The sequence below is a fragment of the Patella vulgata genome, chromosome 3, assembly GCF_932274485.2.
Source record: "Patella vulgata chromosome 3, xgPatVulg1.2, whole genome shotgun sequence".
Classification (NCBI taxonomy): Eukaryota; Metazoa; Mollusca; class Gastropoda; family Patellidae; genus Patella; species Patella vulgata.
Window position 1 is genome coordinate 47,891,291 of NC_065881.2, and position 20,858 is coordinate 47,912,148.

General features: G+C 32.9%; 1 protein-coding gene across 1 annotated transcript; it reads left to right on the top strand.

Moving 5' to 3' along the window:
- Positions 1–1,182: 1,182 nt before the first annotated feature.
- Positions 1,183–20,836, top strand: LOC126815618 (uncharacterized). The gene is made up of 5 exons (XM_050541345.2): positions 1,183–1,908; positions 13,498–13,554; positions 14,689–14,878; positions 15,661–15,839; positions 16,448–20,836. Exons 1-5 carry the CDS (start codon positions 1,651–1,653, stop codon positions 18,296–18,298), a joined length of 2,535 nt encoding a protein of 844 aa, XP_050397302.1. The 5' UTR covers positions 1,183–1,650; the 3' UTR covers positions 18,299–20,836.
- Positions 20,837–20,858: the final 22 nt, after the last annotated feature.

Here is a 20,858-nt window from a genome sequence, read left to right on the forward strand (position 1 = left end):
AAAATTGTTTTCAATGAAAGTAATTCTGCGTTAATTTTGACATATTGAGGATTTAAATGTTGTGGTTCAATGAGTAAGGCGCTGATCATGACTCTCCAACCTGGAGGTTCGGGTTCACCCGGTGTTGGCCGAGAAAATTCCTCGGGATTTTCCAAAAGTCGGTGGATCACATCGGAGGGCCTGACAAGAAACAGGGTCTAGTCGTTCGGGTGGCCCAATAAACCGAGGTCCCGTGTACATATTTTGTACACGTAAAAGAATTAAGAATAAGCCGTAGCGCCGCTGTCCGGGCATGACGTGTGACCGTCTTTATTATATAGCCAAGTTGGTGCAGAAAAGTAGGACGTTACACCTCATTTCATTTAAAGGTTTATTCAAAAACATTTTGGTAAAAAAAAAACCCAAATCATTCTAATTCTATTTATTTCACAGCACAAGATTTATCTCAGAAAAAAACAAATTAATAGCAATGCTGCTATTATATGCTAACAAGCCAGTCCGTTTTTCACGAAGGCTTTTTATACTCGGGTCTGTTTAATTATGGGGGGGTTGGGTGGCCGAATGGTTAGCACGTGCACGCTGTATCATACGGTCTGTCATTGAGTCAGCTGGCGTGGTTTCGATTCGCCGGGTATTAATATAGTGAGTGGGGTCGCATGTTCAACTTCGTGGGTTTTCTCTGGGTCCTCCGGTTTCCTCCGACGCTAAAGACCCCCTACGCGCAAGCGAATTATTGAAATAAAATTGAACCATGTGTTAGTCTCGAAATGACCTAGTCTGTGCCGAGTGGACGTTAAACGCCATGTTGATAGTGTCTGTGCACGACTTTATTTGGAAATGAAATGAAATGAAATGGGGTTTAACGTCCTACTGTTCTGCTCCTACTTTATTTGGAACATTATAATAATACAATTAGTTTTGATACATGTAAATCGCTACTATAACATCTGTATGTGATAAAAAAAATATATGATCTGATAAAAAGAAAAAGTTCGTTTGACACGCTTTATGTTCAAATTTCAGAATACCTGACGCATGAAATCACTATTTATGCTTTATTACAATTTTAGATACATTGCATCTATTTATACACGCATTCAGTTTTCGACAAGTTTACCCCTGACTCACACAAAATCGTGAAGCGTGACGGTATACTAACAGACACGAGCACTGCTCGCGTTGTCCTCGCGCCGTTGACTCTGAACGTGGCTGGCGTAAGATAGGGCTCGTGCATCATCGCTACAAGAGAATGTTTTAGCGGTAAATAACGGTACAAGTTGAGAAGTCCTTCAAAGTTTACTTTGTGAGTGCTTAGAAAACTTTAACTTGTGGCTGAAAAGCTTCTGAGGGTTTGTTGGTGTCTTACATTTCACACGAATCTGGATGATTTGTCGCGGCAATACCCGTTCTTTATTATTATGAAGGAGAAGGTGTAAGTTGGAGCTGAACTGTTTTATAAATAGAAGTTCCCATGGGTGAATAAAGGAGTATAGCGGTAGCCAGTTGGTACACAAAGAAGTGGCCTGTGTCGGTATTCAGACAGCGGAGAAATGGAGCGTATACGTGCTAGAAAGAAATAAAACCTCGTGGTCTTGCCAACATAGCCATTAATTTGTACATCGCTCAATCAGTTTCTTTTGAAAAAAAAACATGGCTAAAGTTGATGAAAAGAAGTTCAAAACACCGCCATGTGTAATGGATAGAGAGAAAGGACGAGGACGAATGGAGAGAAGGGGGAAAAGTTATGATGGACGATGCAGCGAGGGACGTTTGTGGATATTTTTAGCTTGGGGAATAGTTGTTATTGTGTTTGGATTAGTGATCGGAGGAATATTTTTGAATTTACGAGCTCTGACATCTTCTACGAACAACACTGAAATTATTCCAACATATGTGAACGCCATTTCTGTAAGTGTTTTTATTATAGCGTCTAACATATTTTCACACGCAGATATGATATCGCCTGAGGCCATGTTCAACTTTTTTCCATGTAAAAGTCTTTGTCTAACGGTACATGGTGTCCGGTCTTTAAAATGATCAAAGATAATGGTGTATCTAACATATCTAATAACCTTAGGGCATATTGTTTAATTGATTGAAAACAAAACACATTCGATTTAATGTTTGTTTTACTATAATATATGCAGTAGCTTTTTGAATGACATTTATAGCAAAGTTATTATGACTAATTATCTCTACTGTAATATTCTATTCTGAATCAATCAAATAATATGTCACTCTGCAAAACAATACTAAAGAATCCATTACTAAAGTTAACTGTTGATAATAGTTGATTAATCATTTATGGTACATTTGGCAGCTCATTTAGGACAAGCATTGTTTAAAAACAGTCATGGAATAGGCCTACATTTATTATTATTAAATGGCATATATTTGAGGTGACATTTATTTATGATTCTTTTCTTATTTAACATACTTCTATTTACCATAGACTATGTAAGAACTTACCCAGACCTCTTAAGCAATTATTCACATTACAAAATAATCAAAGAAAAACAACCCAGTTAAAGTAACTTAAACATGCACCTCATAGAAGTCATAGGGCCTATTCCAGAGACAATGATAACCAGCATAATAAGCTTATTGGGGCACTTGGCAGCAACGATTGGCTTTCATTGGTCTTAGCTTTGTTCAGAGACCAATCAAAATAGTTGATGCAATTGCTGGGGTATTTACTTCATACCTGTACTTCTATTAAATCTATAATTGCTGTTACACATGATTTAAACATGCGTTCCAGAAATGTATACTTCATTTAATCATAGCATAGAAATTCTAAATTGAAATTTCATGGGGATGGTATAAAGACATGAGGGTGCATGAGACTGGTTCCTAGAGAAAGTATGTTTTCATGGTTAGCCTTCCTCTAAATTAACTAGAACCAGATCTAGGGAAAGATAACTAATTCGAAACACCACTTTACAATATTAAATCTAGCATATTTGGTTAATGAGCTGATGATATGCATAACCATAAACCATGACTTCAGGATTCTGGATATACCTTCATGTACATCGAGAGAGAGTACACTAATTAGAATACATGTACATATTTCCAAGAAAAACCTACTGGTGGACAGTTATTGCTGTTATCATTAATCTACTGAGGCACAATGAAGAGCCACCACTTTTATAATTTGATGATTGTAAATTTCGATTGAGAGAATCACTTTAATCTTGCAATAATTCTTGCAACATCAGATCACAATGATGATGATGATGTTAGAGGCAGCATTCAATAACCTTTTAACTAGTTTTAGGTAGGTTTTCTTTGATATTTTGTCTTGGCATTTAGGTAATTTGACAATGGGAAAAAGTATATCATTGTATTGGGAATAGGTGCAATACATGTTACCTGTAGAAAACTGCACTTGCAGCTAGAGGTATTAAAATGCCATGTCACTTCCCTGTCCATGAAATATCAACAGGGGTAGTTTTAACATTACCCTAACCCTACCCATACTATAAACATATAAACAAATAACCCTTACTCTATCTTGACTTCCGGTAGACAAGTTACCGTATAAACCCAACCCTAACTATAGACAAGTTACCCTAACCTAGCTTAACCAATCACAAAGTAAAACATATCCTACAAAGCAGAAGAAATTCAAATGGCTGAGTCACAAAAGATTTAAAATGTTAACAAAAACAAGTGCAGAATGGACTAAGCAGAAATTAAAAATGGCTGATTCACAAACAACAAAATATTAACAAGCGTAGAATGGATTAAGCAGGCGCAAACAACATATTTCACCGAACAAAATTGATTAGAAATGGCAATAAAAATTGAATGTAAATCTCTTTATATTCATTCATGATCTTTTAGAGGCATTTAGTAACTGGATAGAGCAATAAACTATAACACATACTTATGGAAGAACAATTACTGATTTATTTGGGCGACGTTTCGAAGAGTATTCTCTCAACGTTTTCAAGCAAGTTAAAAGGTTATTGAATGCTGCCTCTTACATCATCATCATCATTGTGATCTGATGTTGCAAGAATTATTGCAAGATTAAAGTGATTCTCTCAATCGAAATTTACAATCATCAAATTATAAAAGTGGTGGCTCTTCATTGTGCCTCAGTAGATTACTGATAACAGCAATAACTGTACTTGCTTGAAAACGTTGAGAGAATACTCTTCGAAATGTCGCCCAAATAAATCAGTAATTGTTCTTCCATAAGTATGTGTTATAGTTTATATTCATTCATATTACATGTCAATATGGACTTTTAGTAGACCCATTTTTTTATTTATCTATTTTAAGGTTCCAAAGTATGGAGGTACACACCCTTTGTCTTCGTGGTCGAAATGTTGGTATCCAAAATTATGGAGCTGAATTGTTGCCATATTAAGAGAAAATATCATGGTTAAAATTGCAAAATTATCATAGTCAAAATGGTAAAAATTGCCATTTTCGAGATTTTTCACTTATAACTATCACATAACACCTAGTGGATATTTAACATCATGAAAATCACTATTAATATCAAAACAAAAATTGCTCAACAAAAATTAACAATGTAAAAATCTAGCTATGTTTTTTCCCTCTCTACTTTTCGCCTTTACAGATTCACTCTAAATTTTTCATCTTTGCATTTTCAACTATCAGATTTTCTTCATTGCATTTTCGACTATGACATTTTCTCCAATCTAACTGACCATATAAAGAAAGGGGTCTGTTTCCCAGTTCGTCCGAAGGTGACATAATAACTCATCTGTTTTTATCATCTGTAATGATTCCTGATAGGGACTATGGGCACACAACGACATAAATCTATGTTGATATAAGCAGCTAATGCATTCAGAGTTCTTCGGTTAGCTGAGTGAATAGTAAGAGCAAGAGGACCGGATCACAGATAAACAATTACACAATACAAACCTGTGGACACGACACACAATATAGGCTACACATAATATTTCAAACAATAAGCAACAAACATATCAAATCAAATGAATGGATCTGGGGGCAAGCTGTAGGCCTACCAGATTTTGACTTTTAAAAACACCTGCTAATTAATGAATTATATAAAACAATATTTAACGTAATATGTTATTTGTTGGTAATTGATTAATTGTAGGTACCATAGGTGTGTACGCCAACATCCAAAGAGGACGCCACATATGTATTTTTATTGAAGACCCCATAAAACTTATTAGGCCTATATATTGGCTACCAAATACTTGTTTTAAAAAATTCTGCTTTGCAAAAGTATAAAATGCTAATGATTAAAATTCAATAACTATTACTAACATGATACTGTCGGACCGTCAATAATATAGGGATTTTTTTTTAACTCGTGAGTCTCGTGGGAGAGGCATATATAGGCCTAATTAGACCCGACTTGTATTTTAATTACTATAACTTTTGTTTCTAGTTGTATTTTAATTATATAACTTTTGTTTCTAGTTTCGCATTATTTAATCCCCAATCAATATGAAAAGAACAAATAATTTATGTCTTTACTTTCATATTTGATGACAACTACATAATCCATTAGATTTTAATATTGACAGTGGACAGGTAGGCTCTGCTGCATGTGTTTTGATCACAAATACAGTACCTTATCATGATCGATAGAAAATGTAAATTAAAATATTCTGCAAAAACCGACCCAGTGATAACAATAATTCATACCTCTTTTCGGGGATATTTTATTTTTTAATTTTTTTATTTTCCACAAATTACAGATCATTATCAACTGTAACTCTTCTTGTAGAATAAATAACTTTGGCAGATCAACTCTTCTTGACAAAACATGATACTCTCTACCATGTCCTAATTGTCTTGTTTGCAATTTATTGCATGGTCTAATAACTGTTAACCTCTTTTGTAGTTACACTTATTTTAGATATAACGCCAGCAATTCACTTACATTCATGCCGATGTGCTGTCAAAGATTTATTCGGGTTATTAATACAATGAGCCAACCTCAAGGTTCGATGACAATGACATAACTCATTAAACAAAATGTTGTTCGACATGACAACAAATTTCTCCAAATAATAATAGATAAAATAGGACAATTCTTAAGAGTTATATATAACCCAATGAAGCAGTAATTTTAGCCGAGAAGATAAATACTGACGATAAACACTGTCCGTTCGATTGGAGAAATTTTGGTGGTGGAAAATACAATGGGGAAATGCTGATAGTTTAAAATGCAAAGATGAAAAAGTTACAGTGAATTTGCAAAGGCGAAAAGTAGAAAGTGAAAAAAACATAACTAGATTTTTTGGTTTGTTTTGATACTAATATAGTGATTTTGTGTTATGTGGTGAAAAATCTTGAAAATGGCCATTTTTACCATTTTGTTTATGATAATTTGTCAATTTTAACCATGATATTTTCTCTTAATATGGCAATGATTCGGCTCCATACAAAATGAGCCCACAATAAAAATAAAGCCAATATATTGAATAATTATTATCACATCATTTTAAACATACACCAAGTAATGTTAAGTCAATAACATTGATATACCCATAATATTTTTAGTATTACCAGGGGCATGAACATAATACATAGTAATGCACAGCCAATATCACATGTACCAGGGGCATGAACATAGTGAAAAGTAATACACAATACACAGTCAATATCAGATGTACCAGGGGCATGAACATAGTGTACAGTAATACACAGTAAATATCTGGTAACTACTGAAATACACTCACATGTAACTAAAACATACAGCTAAATAGTCAATATGACAGTAACTCAAACATACATGTATACAATGTCTAAATGTCTAGTCTATATCAGATTTGCAAGAAACATGAATACATGTAGTCAATATTCAATATTCTATGGCATAGTGTGTAATAATAGTATCGTACTAGCTTAAAGATGCATTATGTAAGATTTAGATATTGAAAATTTCATTCAAATTACTTTATTCTAAACAAAGTTATGAGTGTTGGAAGATGTAGTGTATACTGTTTATTATTGTAGCAACGACACTGGACAAACGAGACTATCCTTTAAATTTTTCAATCTCATGGGGTGTTCTAATCCATTTAAATCTCAGCCATCCCATGTTCTAGAGAGTTGATTATGGGTTTTTCATGTTAATAAATATCTAAATAATAATTTAAATTAACATTTTAAACCAAAAGAAATACCTGCAGTAGGCAGATTTAGCTCTTACATAATGCATCTTTAACTTAGTAAGTATTATGTAACTAAGCCTAAAAAGTGCCATAGAGCAGCTCTTGGCTGGATTTTAGGTTCTATATACCGGTAAGTTAATTATATTATAATTGTATCATAAAACATAACAATTGTCCCTATCATATTTATCGTGATAAAGTCAATATGAGAAAGACAATGTCACATTTAAGCCCAATAGTATATATTTGATCACAAATCAATGGATTCTGCAATGTCCACGCTACACCAACTAGGACATTTTGGGACTAACATTTTCATTTCAATAGTGGTAATTCGCTTGTGCTTAGGGGTCTTTAATAGTGAGAGGAAACCAGAGGACCCAGAGAAATCCCATGAGGTTGGGCAAGCAACCCTACTCCTTGTAACATACATGTACAAGATTGGGATTGAAACCAATCCACTTGGCTCAATCACAGGCTATATGATCTAAAGCGCACACATTAGTCCACTTAACCACCCAACCCCACTAAAACAGATAAGTACGATTTCATTTTTATTGGCAGTGTGGAGTTGTGCAAATGAAATATCAGTTATTTAAATCCAGTTAAACTCTAATTGGGATTAATTCAAAGCCAGCATAATGAAATTATACATTCTACTTTAAATGAAACCTAATAATCTTGAAAATCACTTAATGTGACATCTAATAAACAGCCCAACCTGGTGATTATAATAATATGAGAATAATTATAAAAGCTCATTAAATGATATTACTTCTCTGATATTTAAGTGAGAGGAAACTGTATATTTATCATTTTAATTTGCTACTGAGTGCTGTATATATGGTGTGAACTTCTTATAAGATCATTTCTCCATGTTATCAACATACAAACATTCTTTTTAAGTAGTTCTCCTTATCACTATATACCACCAAATGGCAACCGGCAGATTATGAGAAAGTGGTATAACTGCTAGAAACCGTGGGAACTTCTCATGGAAGCCAACATCAGCCTTGTTTTCACTACTAAGATGGCTGGATATCATATGACCCAGATGCCAATTTCAAGTTGATTATGTTTCTTTCAAGGCTAGCTATTAGTCACAAGTTGAACTTGTCAATCAAAGTTTTGTTCCTCGAAGACATAAAACACATAATATAAAATGAAAGAAAGCCTGGATAAAAAGAAAATCTTTTGTGTTTTCGATTTTGGCGAAATGATTAAATATCTAGTTCAGAGGCTATCTGTTTTGTAAATACTTTGGAAGAAAAGGTTGGAGCTGATAAGATATTGGGGAAATATTGTTTATAAACACAATTTGATTTTTGGGTACAACCCATTTCTGTGTTTCCTCTCCTGAGATGAAATCTGCTACAGGCAATAGACTGTCTGAGGTTAATTAACACATTTAACCTCATAGAGTTAATTCAATCAAACAGACGGACCAAGTTAATCTAATCTAATTTAAAACCAGTAGAAACGATTGCTCTAATTTATCTCTTCAAGTGGCTATAGAAGAAAAACAAATCCGAAAAAAAAAAAACATAAATTGCTACTGAAGTCGGTGATGCTTGCTCATATTACTGATTGCTAATATTTATTTACATACATGTACATGCCCTTTCATTGTAGAATCATTTGGAAATCAGTCCAGATCTCCTGATAGAAAGTCCTCATTTTGTTTATAATTCATTAGAAGATCTTGTACATAATCACAAGGTTATGGGCACCCAATATTGTTAGGAGCCCTAGTGTACAATGTTTGTCCAAACTTACCTGAAAAATTGTGTTTCCAGGCACATTTGGGTGTAGTTAAGTATTGTGAGGGGGGGGGGGGAGGGCTGTCCTAGTAATTAGATAAACAGATCACAGTGTAGACTATATAATATATATGTTTGGTCAAATTGGTTAACATGAAGTTTTGTATTCACAACAAAAATATTAATTGCAATAATTTAGAATATTGAATAAATTTATTCAAAGATTAATTGTATTATATTTCATGCGATATTAAATATATTATGAAGGCAAGCTTGATCTAGTCAACCTTCTTTAAACAAAGGACATTTTACAGTCTGTCACAGGTTTAAGTTACCAAATATGCACACCAACTGGAATGCATTATTATTGTCATCTTCATTGCTCATTTTATACTGGTCAATCTGGTGCCATATTGTTTTAATTATTCAAATTGTTTTAATTCGACCTGATATGTAGAACAAAGCAATCACAAGAAATGCATTTTATCATCTGCTCTTCTTAATGGAGTTTTTGTCTCAAATAACAATGGATTAATAATAGATGTGTGTCTCTGTCACTATCCATTATTATTATTATACTTGTATGTAATTTAGCTGGGAGTTAGCTGGGGTAAATAAGCTAGCATTTCCCTCATTAAATAAAAAGTGAAAGCTTTATTTATTCCTATTTAAAAATGATAGTATGAAAGTGCTTTGGTAGTTTACTGGGGTAAATAAGTATTTCCCGAAAAAACTAAAAAGTAAAAGCTTTATTTAATCCTATTTAAATAAGAGTGTCTATAAGTGTTTGGGGGTTTGCTGTGTATTAAATAGGCCTAAGTATTTCCCCCTCAAAAAGATAAAAACTAAAACCTTTATTTATTCTTGTTTATAAAAGAGAATCTACAACCAAGCCCAAGATTTGTGAATGAAAAAATATAATTACTTAAATTTCATTCAATTTCCTAATCATTCAAATTTCACACTAGTCAAATTTCAAGCCAAGAATAATAATATCTTGACTACATTTCAAAGGAGAAAAAATAATCAGCCGGTTTTGTTACATAATAAAGTTTGTTTTTAGAAATGTGAAGTACCCGATATATAACAGCTTACACCCAGTAACATATAGAGCAGACAGTATTCTTATTACATTACATATATACATGACCCTGTCATATCCTGCACCTATTATTATAAATTATAAACGTCTTTAGGCCCACAAAGATGTATTTATATTACGAATATTAGGGTTAGAACCGAAATTTATTTAAAGGGTATCTCTGAAAAATAGTAAGTCTGTCTGATATGGTTCACATAGCTTATGGCATGTTTTCCTTTGACATTTCGGATGGGCTGTTTTTCCATGGTTTTTTTCTAATGTTGCAAATCTTGGAGAAAATATATAACCAGTTATATAATAAGTTTCTGATTTCTTAAAAACATAGGATTTCATTCATTAAATATTTAGTGTGGAAGGAAAAATCATCTATCCATTTTAAGCATAACAAAATTGGTGTAATAAATCAAGAGGGTGGTTATTATTATGGTTATTTATATATATTTCTATATCAAAATTGCTATGCACAATGCATAGTGCCAGATTAGTGTGGTATTTTTTTTAAATTTTATGTAGCCTTTTATGTGTTTCTTAATTGCATTCATTTGAAAATGACTTCCAAGCTTATAGCTTAGGATTTCACCAAGTATGAATTTGTCACTGCATACACACCTCAACTTTATATTATACTAGATAAATATTAATATGTGTGTTTGTTGTATTATATGTACATGTGTTTTGAGATATTCCATTCACAAATAATGCATAAATGAATGGTTTAGATCTCTACATTATACTAGTGTATTCTGTATTTCATTCGTATATCCTAACACACTTAATGTACACTATAAAACATTATGTACTATACATGTATGACTGTTACAATATTATAGTCAAGGGTACAGTTTTAGCTATATGGTCAGTATCTTCACAGGCATTTTCGGCGTGGCTAAAGTGTATACTGAGATTAAAATGACTACCGGAAGCTTTTCTTAACTTATCACAGTTACAGAATTAAAAGCATTTTGTGTGAATCATTTTAATAATGATCGAGAATTCTTATCAGACTGTGGTTGTGAAACGACTTCCGATGAGTTCCAAGGGTGCTTAATAACCCATTGCTTATAACAAAGTTGGCATGCATGAATTCATCCCAAACGTTCGCACATTGTTATTCAAGAGTCCTAGAACATACTCAGCCATTAAAAACACAATTATCGAGCCAATCAATGGAAATAGTTGGCTTTTGCCAAAGAGGTACAAAATATTTTGGCACCGGCACCGGTTACAGTATATTTTCATTTTCATTACATGATTTTGTTTTTTAAAGAATTATACAAATGTAAAAGGCTTGTCAATATAATATACTTCATGGATGTATGGTTTCCCCTTGTCAGTGATTCAGGACGTTGGGATTGGCAAGGACAACTGTCTAGTCATTCGTATGGGATAAAAACCGAGGTCCTGTATACACATTGGCGTGCACATAAATTAACCTGTGAGAGTTGGAAATCGATATAAGTGTGACTGTCCAGACAAAACTTCCCTGATAGGACACTGAATGGTGTATGTCTGTCGTCATTAGCCCATTCGGTGCAGAAAAGTAGGACATTAAACAAAACCCCATTTCATTTCATACATACGTGTGGTAATTATTAGGTCTTTGGTATTCTGACATTTGGATTTAAATGTAGTTGTTATGTTTTTGTGTCTTTTGTTTAACAGTTTTCTAGCTTAGAAAAATCAGTTTCTTAAATTCTACCCCATTACCCTCCACATTTTGATAGTTTTGTGACTGCATCTATTAAAAGACAGTAGCCTACTGCTGCAATTTTGCCATTTTAATTCTTTTGTCTGAGATAAGATTGCATCTGTCTGTATCTTATGACTCAAACTTCTGAAATGTGTCTGCTGTGTACATGTGCATTGATAGGGCTCTTTTATTCTTAGATATACAATTACATTAGAAATATTCTTTTTTTCAAATATAGCATTATAACATTACCATTATTAAAGGAGTTATTAATATGATTAAGATGGAAAAATGATCACCACTTTAAATGAGCACATTATTAAAGGAATTGTTAATATGATTAATATGGAATGATGCCATTATCATCCCTTTAAAGTAGCTAAGTCTCTAACTCAATATCATACAAAGTCTTGCACGTTGAAAATACGAATTATTTGTCAATTTAAATCAACATTGATGTTGTGATCTTACAAGGAAAAGACAGGCTTCTGATATCCAATATTTAAGACAAAATAAACATTTTACCATTGGTACACGAATCGTGAACCATGGTGCCTTTTAGCGTCATTTGCAACAAGTGACCAGAAAGAACGAGGCTAGACATATTTAACTGGAGAGCCTGCTTAATAGACTGGAATAACCAGATGCTAGAAATTGCTATAGGGTTGAGACACATGCCGTATTTCGCTGGACATAACTGATTTGAAATTAGAGTCAAAACGGAAACAGTTGAATGTAAATCAGTTTATATACAATCAGATTACATTATTATATGCATGGTGGTCCATTTGGGTCAATTTCTAGGTCCCAAATATTAGCGATTTAGCTCCTTTAAATGTGAACATTATTAAAAAAAGAGTTATTAATATGATGAAGATGGAATGATGCCATTATCACCACTTTAAACAAGTTAAATTAATATGATTAAGATGGAATGATGCCATGGTGAGTGTAAATCATAGAAAGTAGGACACTAACACCTAATTTTCAGCTGTAATCTTCTTTCTAACCTTACATAAATAAACTGTGTTGGGTGTTTATTAAATTATTGCTAAATATAACAACATATAGAACAACATATTTGTATATGTTACTAGTCTATGATTAAATCACAATATTTAGGTCCAGTGTACCATATACACAGTATGGTAACCAGTACGCAAAGTAATAAACATTCATCAGTACATAGTAGATAAAATATACACACATGATATGCACAAAATGCCTACAGGGAGCAGCATACAATTACAAAAATTACATTTAATACAGCACAACAATATAGGCTACACACACCCATGTATGATGTACACATTGTACTTGTAGTACACATTATTACAAGACACAGTAGATACAATACACACACATGATATACAAACTGTACACATTATTAATTATAAACTTACAATACATAGTACATACAATATACACACACCCATGTCTGATATACACACTGTACTTGCAGTACACATCACACCACATAGTAGATAAAATATACACACTGTACACATTATTAGTTACAATACATAGTAGATACAATAATAATATACACACATATATGTTTGATATACACACTGTACTTGCAGTACCCACTTTGCAAATAATAATACACAATAATATATATAGTGTTGTAAACACACATAATATACAATAGACTATTTTAGAAGTAGAACTTAAATATACACAGTTGTATGGATATAGTGTCTACTTGATGTAAGATGTCAATAAATCTATGCATCTATGTTTATTAAAGTATTTTCTGTGTAGAATATAATATTATGTAAAAAATTCAATTATTTTATATTACAGGTTATTATGTCTGGCTTAATGGTGCTGATTTTATTCTGGAGAAGGAATATGTGTTTGGTAAGTTTCAATCAGTTCTCTTATAAACTATCTATCAATTAGTTTGGTAGTTTGTACAATGAACCTTTTGAAAAAGATATCATTTTAGCAAACCACTTCCATCAGTAATAAGGTTTCTTAGGCAATGTGCCTATGAGCAGCCATTTGTTTGGTATTCCAACACTGTAATAAGAAGATTATTATTATTATTATTATAGTATGTTTTAATATGCCTACATCATTATTCCCTGCAGGGTGGTCATATACTCCTGTCCATTAATTTCTTCTAGAGATATTGTACTTGCTCATTTTGATTTTGAAGGATCTTGTGAATACTCTAGTAACAAAAGTTTTAATGGGGATTCTCTCAGATAAAATGAAATGAATTGGGGTTTAACAACCTATTTTTCTGTTCCAAACACTCTAATGAAGACAAGCATATGCCATGCTATGTAGTATGATGGAAATTTTGCCCGGACAGCTGCGCTATGGCCTTATCTTATTTCAAATATCAACTTCAAAGGGTTCTTTAATGTGTATGCCAACGTGTACACGGAACCTTATTTTTTCACCCCCCACCCCCATCTGAACGACTAGACACTGTTCATTGCCAGGTCGTCCATCCTGCACTTCAGTCTGTTTCACAGACAATTACGAGTAGTAATATCTCTGTCAAAGATGACTGCCTTAACACGTGCCATCACAGCACGCAGGGTCAATCATTGGCTGAATTGCACGTGCATTGCTTACATAAGACGTTACTGCTTTGGGCGGAATGCTGCCTTTTAGTCATTTTAATACCCATTTACACTAAATAGGAAATAATTTTTACCTACAAATACATGAAACGCCTTTATTTATTTTTGCAATACATAAAAAAAATGTTTTAGAATTTAATTTGTCGCAGGAAAAAAGTTAATATTTCTGGCTCATTAAGTTGAATCGATGTCATCCTTATCAGTGATTGTAGCAGCCTAGCGAAAATTCACTGCTGATCAGTGTGTCTTCACTTTTTAAGAAAACATACATTGAGAACACTATTATATCTGTCTATTATAACCCTTATCAGAATTTATAAAATTTGTAAGCAAAATTAGATACTAAGTTGTTTTTGATTAGAATTTAACAAGTTAAATCTTTATTTATTTTTTTCAGGTGTTTAGCTGTGTATTTGTTAATGTGGGGACAACTTTTGTTAATGGTATAGCAGCCATATTGTCTGGAACCTTAATTATTCCTCCCATTCAGAACTTTCTCCATTGTACATTCATGGATGTAAAGAAAGAATGCCATTGTTTGTCACCATATAGTCGTTCCTCAGTACATCTAGATTATTCAGTGAAAGGTACATGTAATAAAAATATATTTATTCATGAATAATATTCTTTGATGAAATATATACCGGTATTATGATAATAATGCAGTGAATATTCTATTTTGGTTTATAATCCTCAAACTTTATTTTGCTGCATTTATTTAATTTTTATTTTAGATGAATTACTACTTGTAATCCTTACACTTCAAATTATTATCATACTCTTAGCATTGATATAGTGAGCCACCATTTTTGTTTGAAGTCCTTTTAATGAAGTAGCATGCAAATTTCTATTAGCTCACTCAACACATTCAGCTTTTTATCCAGTCAGGGAGGGATATTAAAATGGGTTCCGTCCTGCTGTCACGATTTTCATTTTCGGAGTATATCTCATAATAAGTTCAAAATATCTTTATGAAACTTTGTACACACATCAACCTTTTACAGTAGTTATGCTTTTTGCTTATTAAAGATTTCTTGGATTTGATCATTTGTGTGTTTCAATGGGAACAATTATTATTCTGGATCATATCTTATAAACCATTCCAGACATCTTTATGAAACTTTGTGCACATGTCACACATCTACCTAATCCCTGTTTTCTGGGATGCCTGATGCTATTTGATATACATCTTACAACATTTACATTACTACCAATAACACAGAGAATGTCTATCCCTTTACATTCAAAAAATTTGCTATGTATTGATTGATTGATCATAGAAAATCTGTTCTCTAAGTCATGGAAAAAAATACTGTACAGTGACACAGTCTTAAACATGTGAGTAATAGAAATTGTTTTTCTTTTGCAGCGCCTGTCACCTTAATTTTTCAAGAGACCTCAAGTTGTCATGATATTGAAGTGACATTACTGCAAATTCAATTTGCTTTGTGTGGAATATATGTTGTAGCTGCCATTATTTGTATAGTAGCTGCCATCCTGGCCTTGTTAGTGATGAGAATGGAAAGACAAAGGACAGGAGGATATCAGGTACTGAACAATTGTTTTATATAAGATAATGGTGTGCTAAGTTATAACAAACTGTATATTTCATTATAAATACAGAGTTATTACTTGAGTGCATTGAAATCTGATCATATATTGTCGCCACCTCATCCATCATACACAAGTAAAGCTAGGGTAATTAACCGATTGACTTGAAATTTATACACAGTGTTTATGTTTATAGACAAAGAATTACTATCATCTTTGATCAATTTGAAAAATTCTGTGTATGCACTATGCCATAGGGTAAAGTTATTATTCGATTTACTTGAAATTTTTATAATGTTTAAGTTTATGAGAGGAATTTAAGCTTCATGGGTTGTTACTCTTTGTCAGTGTTTAATGTCTTGTAGATGCTCCATTTACCTACATGTACAAAAGGAAAAAATTGGCAACATATAATTTAACTAAATATTGCAGGCAAAAAAAAAGACAATTTTGGAGCATATTGAAATGCTAGTTTATTATGTGGAAAATATTATTAATTGTAAGCAATCCGGTTCCAGTTAATATTATACAATTAAATAACTTTTTATTTCTGATTCTGTGTCATTTAAAGATATGGTGACATCATTTGTTTTTTCTATTTTCAGGATGATACCTATGAAGAGATATTTACCATAAGTAATTCTAATACACCAGAAACATCAGATAGTGAAAATGAACATACTAATATGTTATCTCCATCCATGGGGCCTTGTTATGGTGATTTAGACAATACTCTTCCTGATTCTGATAATGGCAGCTCTCAATTACGCTCTAGTTTACGAAGGAGCCAAAGTTGTAAACAACCTCGTGCAGAAACAAATAATTTGGATATTTTTAACAATTATGTTGCAAAGGAAAAAGGAAACACAGCGCCGAAAGGAAAATTAAAAGAGCATCGTCGTAGAGACAGACGGGCTGTGACGCTACATAATCTAGACTCAAAACAGTTAATGTTAATATTGAGCCTTCAAATGAGATATCTGAAGGAAAATGAAAATTCAAAATCGCAAGTTGAACTAAGTGCTAAAAAACTGGACGAACAGTTACGTCGTTCCTACACTCCTCAGCCATATCATTCCCGTTCACAGTCATGTGATTCTGATAAAGATGTGCGATTGGTACGTTCTCATACACCCCAACCTTATCAAATGGCAAGAAAGCAACAAATGTATGAAAACACACAAAGTGTTCAGGCAGCACAAATGAATGAATTTTATGAAAATAACATTCCTCCATGGGAAAGAAACCAGCTAACACCGAAATCTTCCAAACAAGTTAGCCCCGACAAGTCCACGTGTGAGAAGCGAAAGAGTAATTATGTTCCGCATTACGAGGAAATTGACGACGTTGTTAGTTATATGAGTAACGATGAGGATGATAAAAGAATTTACAGCAACCAGACTGACATCAAGTCACAGAAGAAGAAAAAGACAAAACCTAAAGTCAACATTGATAGTGAAGAATCTGAATTGTCTGACATTCCACCACAACGCATTCGACGACCTCCGCATCGTAAAAATGTCTCAACAAATGAAACAATTCTACCCAATAATATTCCAGTTATGCAAAATGCCATTCCTAACACAGCAGGAAGACCAAAAAGTTATATTAATGCCATTGATAATGTTGTCAGTGAGGGTGGTATACCTGCAGATCTTTATGAACCAGTACATTACCATGGTGATACTATGGTACCACATGCTCAGTCTCAGCCAATCATGTTAAGGCACAGCGATCCTGCTAACACTGACACTCTACCATGTCGAGGCATTCATCCCATGGAAGATATTTATGCTCAACCACGAAAAAAGAAAAATCCAGGTTCAGCCTTCCAGAGAATTCCAGATAGCATCTCAGCACCAGTTATTGGTAGAATTCCTGATGGCAGTGACAGACGGTCAGCATTTCACGTGGTGAAAAGGTCAAGTGAAGCAGGAACAGGAATTGTTGGTTTTATCAATCCCGTTACCAACAATAATGTTGCTATGTACCCGGTCGTTGATCGAAGAAAAGGTTTTGATGCCCCACCCCCTTACTCACCGCCTCCGTGCTACAGTGACTGTCTAACTAATTCACGAGATAGTTCTCTCAAATCGTCTTCTAGTTCTCATTCCGCTAATCTTAGTGACAATATGTATGGCAAAGTTAAAAATCAGAAATCAAAATTTATATTTACTCATGATCCCGGTCAGGCCATGGTTCAACAGTCCAGTTCTGACTATGGTAACTATGGCAATTATGGACATCCTCAGTGTTATGATGGTGGAGTTGTCTATGGCAACATTGGAAACCATGAAAACAGACAATTTTTAGGAAATGAAGAAAAGTTAGACCAGCTTCCTCAGTTTTCATCTCAATATCGAGCTAATTATGTGATTAATTTAGATCAAGAACAACCTCGTGTGGCTATTCCTGGAGAATCGAGTGACTCTGATGAAATGGAAACTGTTATTTAGTGATTCTTGCCTCAATAAATAACACATTCATGGTTACTTGAAGATAATTAAATGTGCTAAAATATTCAATGCCATTATTCATTTGCTGTTGCTTATATGTAAGAAGAAATTGTCAAATTGTAAAGCGATTATTGACTGTGGTTTTAAAAATGAAGTTTACTAACCCAAGTTTTAATGTACATTTTCTGTAAAGCAAGAAATTGTTACAACATGAAATTATTGTGGATCATGCTTTACTAAAATGCAGCAAAAATATATATAGCTTGCAAGAGCAGTGTGATATTTAAAACATGTGCCTTTACCTTCTACAATTTTTATACTTTTGATAAATAGAAACCTAAAGATGAATCTCTAATTCTGATGAACATGACTGTATTATAAACATTATCATGAAATGATAGTCAATGCAAACCCCTCGTTTCAGTCCAATTTGCCCATCTTAACAGTGACAATTACTGACTGGAGAAGTTATCTCTCAGTCAGTTAACATGCCATGAAATTAGAAATACATAGAATTTCAACTTAAAACCATGGACTGTGTATACGTTCCATGTTAAAACACAATAAATAATATTAAATTTTTGTAAAAAATGTATTTAATAGTTGGGATAATGCTAAAAATTGTCATGTTATTCTTTTAATACAAGAATATATTTCTAAAGAAATTTGGAAAGCCCCAAGTCAAAGGTTTCCAACCACAAATGATGAGATTGTGCTTTGAAAATAAAAATTGATTGTATAAGTAAATGTGTATGTATAAGTAAATATTAACAGTTTGCTTCCCAAGTTAACAGTAAAGAACTAAAGTTTGTGTGAATGGAAACTTCTGAGTAATTACATATGCATGTGTATCCTTTTAAAAATACAGCTGTATGTAAATTTTTTATTCTTGAGTACATGGCCATACTGGTATACATGTATTTTGAAACACAACACCTGCATCCCACCCAATGAACTTTGCCATTTATATAAACTGACACTTAATCATATACATGTGTTAATATCATTCATATAATAGTCAAAGATAATGTAATGGTGATCAAATTATATGTTAAAAATAACTATACCTCAGTTAAAGGGACAACATTCCCAAACTAGTTTAGAGTTTGACAAAGATCCATGGCTACCCCCCCCCCCCTCCCAAAAAAAGAAAAAAGGAATGGGGTACCAGGTGTTTAAAAAAGAAATACTAACATGCCTTGTGTACAACACCCATAACAACTAAATCTACCATCTGAATTTATGACTACTTTTACATTAATTTAGTTACTATTGATTTCATGCATCGATCTTTTTGTCAGTGAATTCTTTTTTAATATACATGTAAACAAATCTTTCGGCTCTAAATTTGCTAATAATTATATTGTTGTGAAAAAATATGTGTTATCCCTTAAACACTCTGTGTTTCTGTCAATTATTCAGTACTCATTTTAAAAGTCCAAGTTTATGAAAGTAAAGTTGAAAGAATCTGAGGATTGTAGGAACTGTTAAAAATCATCCATGTTGTCAATAATATTTTAATTTTGGTGTGTATTGTTTGAAATGAATAGATACCACCCACATATAATATGAAAAATGTCTTCTGTGTCCAAGCCTATATCCTGTAAAGACAAAGTCTTTCCGAAAATATTTTATTTCTGATAAACAGTAAAAGTATTAATGGGAAGTTTTTTGCAATTGCTTACTCAGAATCTTTGATGCTGATATTAGAAATTAACATGTGCAGATGTATCTATTCTTCAATGATGGCTCTCCAAAATATGTTACTGAGCTTATGTAAACTTAAAATTCAACACAGTTCGTTAAAAAACATGGGGGAACATATGTCAAAGCTCATGATATTGTCACAAAATTGGCTGATTTAATCAAAATAGTGATAATAAGTATCCGTAACAAATGTAATTTATTAATTTAATGTTAGAACAGACAGTATTTCTTGGAATTTAACAAATTCCTAATCCCTGTCTGAGTTGAGTTGTTGGAGCACATAAATCAACATTTGTTACAAGTTGAATTTTTAGATCAATATAGTTTTGTTGTAGGCACAGTTAGTAAAAAAAAATAATAGGGAGATTCTTGTTCTAAAAGTAATTGTACATAAAAGTTATCAATCATATATTTTTGTTATAAAAACATTGTATAGTTGAAACATTCATATTTTTTCATAAAATTGTATTATATTTTTAAAATCCTGTATATGTATAAATCATGTGTATATAATCAGGTATAGCATATATATCTATCACTCTCCTAGCATAATACTGTATAAAATAAACATATATCAACAAAATTAACTCTATTGTTATATTTCTAACCCATTTGCTTACTGCATGGTCTTTCTCTTGACTTGTTAGATGTCCATATTGAAATGTGCAAGGTTGTACGTTCGTCGGGCTGTCAGTCATATTAGTGAGATGAAGAAACCTACTCACACCACCTCTGTAGTCGGGACTGACAGAACTGTGTCCCCATTGTGAATGCTCTGCATTGTCCAGAATAGTGAAATGAAGCCTATCAGATTTCAGCCATTTCCATTAATTGCTTCTAGAGTTTCTGCCCT